Source organism: Buceros rhinoceros, unplaced genomic scaffold (assembly GCF_000710305.1).
Source record: "Buceros rhinoceros silvestris isolate BGI_N320 unplaced genomic scaffold, ASM71030v1 scaffold1840, whole genome shotgun sequence".
Classification (NCBI taxonomy): domain Eukaryota; kingdom Metazoa; phylum Chordata; class Aves; order Bucerotiformes; family Bucerotidae; genus Buceros; species Buceros rhinoceros.
Genome location: NW_010389993.1, coordinates 71,875 through 77,096, shown reverse-complemented (window position 1 = coordinate 77,096; position 5,222 = coordinate 71,875). Strand labels below are relative to the sequence as shown.

At 51.2% G+C, this 5,222-nt stretch overlaps 1 protein-coding gene across 1 annotated transcript in view; it reads left to right on the top strand.

Annotated features, from left to right (window-relative positions):
• LOC104493306 (glutamate receptor ionotropic, kainate 3-like) overlaps window positions 1-5,222 on the top strand; it is a gene marked incomplete at its 5' end in the record, with an annotated part of 26,235 nt that overhangs the window by 20,757 nt on the left and 256 nt on the right. Inside the window, 3 exons of the mRNA XM_010135963.1 lie at window positions 3,456-3,678; window positions 3,909-4,159; window positions 5,163-5,194. Coding sequence (XP_010134265.1) covers window positions 3,456-3,678; window positions 3,909-4,159; window positions 5,163-5,194 — 506 coding nt within the window. The remainder of the gene's footprint in view (window positions 1-3,455; window positions 3,679-3,908; window positions 4,160-5,162; window positions 5,195-5,222) is intronic.

The following is a 5,222-nucleotide window of genomic DNA, read 5'->3' as shown; positions in this document are numbered from 1 at the left end:
TGCTCCCGTGATCGGCTGGGAGAGGGGTAAGCAGGAGAGACACGAACCATGCCTGACCCCCGCTGCAGCCATCAGCAGCGTTAAACTACCGCCATTGATAACCAGTGATGATCTCCATCACCCCTCGCGTTCCAGAGCCCCCAACTCCAACTCCTCTGTCAGGAAGAAGCCGGTGTCAGGCCATTTATCTTAATGCGTCAGAGCAACCAAGCAGTTCCTCTTCATTTCCCTTCGGCAGCAAAGCAAAGCTGTCATCAAGGGGGGCCCGGGGACCCTCCGGGGGACGCAGGGGCATGGAGGGGCTCTCTGCCTCCCACCAGCTCAGGATTCTTTGACGCAGCCCATAAAAGTAAATGGGGCTCCTATAGAGAAGAAATTTGCATAGTCACAGCACAGCAGTTACCAGTCCCAACCAGTAACTGGCCCCAGTGAGGATTTTTGAAGGTACATTTCTTAAAATCAGAGATCCAGCAAGACCGAATGTACACAAACACAACCCCACAACCTACGTGCACTCCTGACTAACTTTCCAATTACAATGATGGCGTTTTCAGTTATTCGCACGGCACATTCCCAGATTACATCATCCAAACTCCCACAAAGAAGTGGCCACCTCTGCAGCACAGCCAAAGTGTTCTGAGCGGAAGGAACGACTTCTCCCTAATAGGAAAACCCATAGTGGGGTGGAAGCTCTGCAGGATTTGGTGTGAGCTGCAGCTCCTCAGCACGGCTGCTCCTGCAGTTCATGATTGATGACTGCTCTCCCAATGACTGACAATTCCTTCTAAATTGGACTTTTAACAAATAGCCCCGTCTATCAAAGGCAGGTGCTGTGCAGAGCGTTACAGGTGGTGAATTTGCACTTGGAAAAGTAGCATTCTTCTCTTGTTAACCAAGTTAAAGAAACTAATAGGAAATAAACTCCCAGTGGGGAGGTGGCAGGTTTTAGACTACGAGGAGACTGCCTTGACCAGAGACATATGTCGAGCCACCCAGCCTGCACCGGGTGCCTGACCTGCCCTCCCTGAGGGAGCTGCCACAGCCCCTTCTGCGGGGAAGCCGAGGCCATCGCACCCAGCAGCGTCCTGCGGCGGGGCACCAGCCCTGCCCTGCTGCGGGCTCAGCCCCAACTCTCTCTTCTGGCTGATCCATCAGGCGAGCGAGCAGCGACAGGTAGCTCTGGCCATGTGGTGAGCCCTCGGCATGCCCCAGCCAGGAAGGATGTTCTCCCCGCAGTGGGTGCCGCCACCCAGGACACCCATAGCAGGGCTCCAAGCCTTGCTGAGAAAACCAGGCTCTTCCTGGCATTTCAAAACACAATTAAGTCCTTTCAGCTGGTCAGTAGTGGTGATTCAAGAAGAGAAAAGTGGTTTTTCTCTTCCAGGGAGCCCTGTCTCACGTAATTTAAGTTGCCTGAAGAGCTACAATGCCTCATGCAAGTCCTATTAGATTCACTAAATGCAGCCTATTGATTTTTTGCCAGTTTATTTTGCTCTGTGCTTTAAACTGGGAGAACGTTGGTGGTGTTTAAGAGCTCTGGGTCAACACCCAAGGAGTATTAAATGCAGGAAGAGAGGGAGAGAAAGGGAGAGCCAGTGAACTCAGAGGCCTCTGATGTGAACTAAATAAATGTTAAACAAGTCCTTATCAGCAAGCCGAGTGTGCGATTCATTTCAATTACCCATTGTCATGCACAGATATTTAATAATCCTTCTGGAGGCTGCATTTCTTGCTGCTCTTTGAGGTTGGATAGATACCACAAATCTACCTTACAGGCACTGGTCCAGATTTTCAAGTGAGGGAGATAATCCTGCCTCTTGAATGAAGTTTGCTCCGGCACATCCAGCCGCTGCTGCATGTTCATCAAGTGGATTACAATGAGCACAAGCTTTAACGGAGACAAAACAAATTCATGGTTATTTCAGTCAGGAGAATGAGCCCACAGGGTTAAAGACAGAGGAACAGCCTTTGTCACTGCACTACACTGACCAGCTGCGGGATTTAACTGCTGTTTTACTGCTGTTAAACATGCTGAAGAAAAGGAGGCAGACAGGCAGAGCAGCTGAAATACAAAGCATTAGGAGTGACTTATTCCTCTTAGCTAATTTACCCTTATTTACAGTGGTTTTATCAGAAGAGCCACATTTTGGGTGATACTGAAAAAATGAGGGGGAGATGGAATAGCAGCAGTTGGGATGGGATGGGCCTCCACCTCCTGCTCTCTTACGGAAGGACAGAGACCTGGAACAGAAACACAGGGCAGCTCGGGCAGCAAGCGCAGCTTCTGCCACAGCAGGTACGCGGGCAGCTGCAGGGCAGCAGCTGCCCTCACTCAAGGTAAAACACAAAGACTTAACCCTCCAATTTATCAGCCAGCTGCAGGCTCGGGCTAAGTAGTCTTGTGGAGGAGGAGATTTTGGCTGACTAAGCTGCCTCTTATAAAATAAGGTGGCAAAAAGAGATCTAGGGAGAACAAGAAATTATGCAGAAAAGCCTCAAAGCCCAGGTGCTTTGCCAGAGCTCTGCTGGACATACAGGACACATTTGGCGAGAGCTGCAGTCCCCCACGGGAACAGTGACCAGCGAAGGGGGCATTCCAGGTGAGGGCTGATGAGTCCTTCCTGGGGAGTCCTTCTAGGCTAAAGCACGTTACGTCTTTTGTGACAACCTACAGAGACGATTCAGAAGGTGGTCGTAGATAAGTGGCATATTTCAAATGTCATGGAAAGACACAAAATAACTGTACTTCTTCTCACCCAACACCTTTTCAAGAAGAAAAAACATTCACCTGAATAGAAAGCTAGAAATCATATTCCTCCTCTTCTAACAGAATGCCTGCTGAGAGTGACAGAATATCCATGTCTATTTTCAGCCGTAAGACAATCTTCTTGATGTCTCTATGCCTCAGTTTATGTGGATATGTTAAATTTGTTTGGCAGTTGCATGTATCTCAGAGGAGACATGTTTCCTCTGGTGCTTGAGGAAAGACAAAAATACAATTGTGTGTGCAAAAGAGAAAACCGTGCCCTCCACAGCGCTCTTTGTCTCCTTTCACTGCGCTGAAACATCAGAGGACCAACAAAATTCTGGTGAGGAAATAACCCATTCAAACACGTCTGCTGATAGGCTGCCAGAGGAGCGAGGGCTGCAGGGCATCAAAGCAGGGCCTCGCTGGACCTTCCCACCTAAAGGACAAGGTCTGGAGCTGTGACCCTTTCTGCTAAGCGTCTGCACGACGTCTGCTGGAACCTTTGCTTCTTGTTACAGAAACATGAAGCCAAACAGTGTCGGGCAGTGGAAGTAGAGGTATTTAAGACAAGGTCAAACTGGTACTAGTTCCACTGTATGATGCGTTCCCAGATTGGCATTACTGTTATTTACAGAAAAAATAGCAGCTTTCAGCAAACAGAAGATTAATTCTTATTTTGGGGCTGGGGGGGGTATCCTTTCTCCAGAAATCCAAAATTTCCACGTTTGAAAAAATGTGGGCTTTCATGAGCAGCAAACCCACAGCCCTTGTCAAGAACAACGAGGAAGGAATCCAGCGAACCCTCACAGCCGATTACGCCCTGCTGATGGAGTCAACCACCATAGAATACATCACCCAGCGGAACTGCAACCTGACGCAGATCGGGGGGCTCATCGATTCCAAAGGCTACGGGATCGGGACTCCCATGGGTAAGTACCAGCGGGGCTGGGTCTGTCGGTACCCCGGACAGGAGCTATTTACCACAGACACCACAGATGCCATTAAGACAATCTGCTCACAAGAGCAAATTCTCACATGCCAAAGCTTACACCATCTGCTCATTGAAGGGACCGGGGTCTGCACAGCCCTGCTCTAACATGGACACGTTCCCTGCTTTGTGTGATTTTTGTCCTGCTTTCCCCCTGTTCCCTCCTCCCAGGGTCACCGTACAGGGACAAGATCACCATCGCCATCCTCCAGCTCCAGGAAGAGGATAAGCTGCACGTAATGAAGGAGAAGTGGTGGCGGGGGAACGGCTGCCCCGAGGATGAGAACAAGGAGGCCAGTGCCCTGGGCATCCAAAACATCGGTGGGATTTTCATCGTTCTGGCAGCAGGCTTAGTGCTGTCCGTCTTCGTGGCCATGGTGGAGTTCATCTACAAGCTGCGCAAGACAGCGGAGCGTGAGCAGGTATCGATTTCCTCTGTTTCCCTGCTCCACCGTTAGCGCAGCCGATGAGGACTTTGCTCGCTGACCCCAGGGACCAGCAGGGAGCTGGGCAGAGGGATCCAGCCCCACCTCTGCTGCCTGGAGGTCCAAGTGCCCGCAGTGCAGCACCCTGAAATGCTGTCCCCTAAGGCTCGTTGCTCTGTCCTGCTCTGACAGCCTCAGGTCAGGGGACAAATCACGTCCACTCTGATCAGGATCATCTGCTAGGGCAGTAACTAGACCAGTAAACATTTGCAGGGTAATTTTGAGCAAGCAGACACATAAATCATGAAAATACGGAGCTGTTACCTCCACTCGCCACTATCATACACAATCGGATTGCATATTCCATGCGTAATGTATACATGCATGAGGTCTCCATCTCTCTCCCCATTCCCAAAGAGCCTCGAGGAACTGGTCAGGGCCCACCAGGAAGCCTCATCAACTTTTCACAGCACTTACACAACCAGCCCGTGCCACCTGCAGTGGCTGATCAGGGCTCGAGAAACAAGACGACTCTTTTTTGGGTTTCCCTCTTCCTTGCATGTCACGGTGCAGTAAGAGGAGAGTGCATTCATGTGCACGACCAGAAATCAGAGCAAGCTGCCCACGTGATGGACTAGACATAGATGAAGGCAAGCTGCCCACTGGCAAGCCCAGCAGGACTCGATAGCCCTCTGATTCCCAGCACATAAATCCCCCAGCCCCCAGCAGGGATCACACAAAGCGCTGGCACTCCACCAGCCGCCCACAGCTCTGCCTTTTCGCAGGATTTAGTGCATCAAAGGCACAACTCTTGCTGAAGGAGAGAGGGGTCAGCCAGGTGCTCTCGCATCGCCGAAGTCCCACTAAGCACAGCCGCTGCCTTAACCGCAGCTTAAACCTCGCGCTTGCCCTCTGCAGAGCCCAGTTTCAGCATCCTCCCGCTCACGGAGCAGAACCTGTTGCCCGCAGTAACGGTGCTTTTTGTCCCTGCTCTCCCCAGCGCTCCTTCTGCAGCGCCATGGCCGACGAGATCCGGCTGTCACTCACCTGCCAGCGGCGG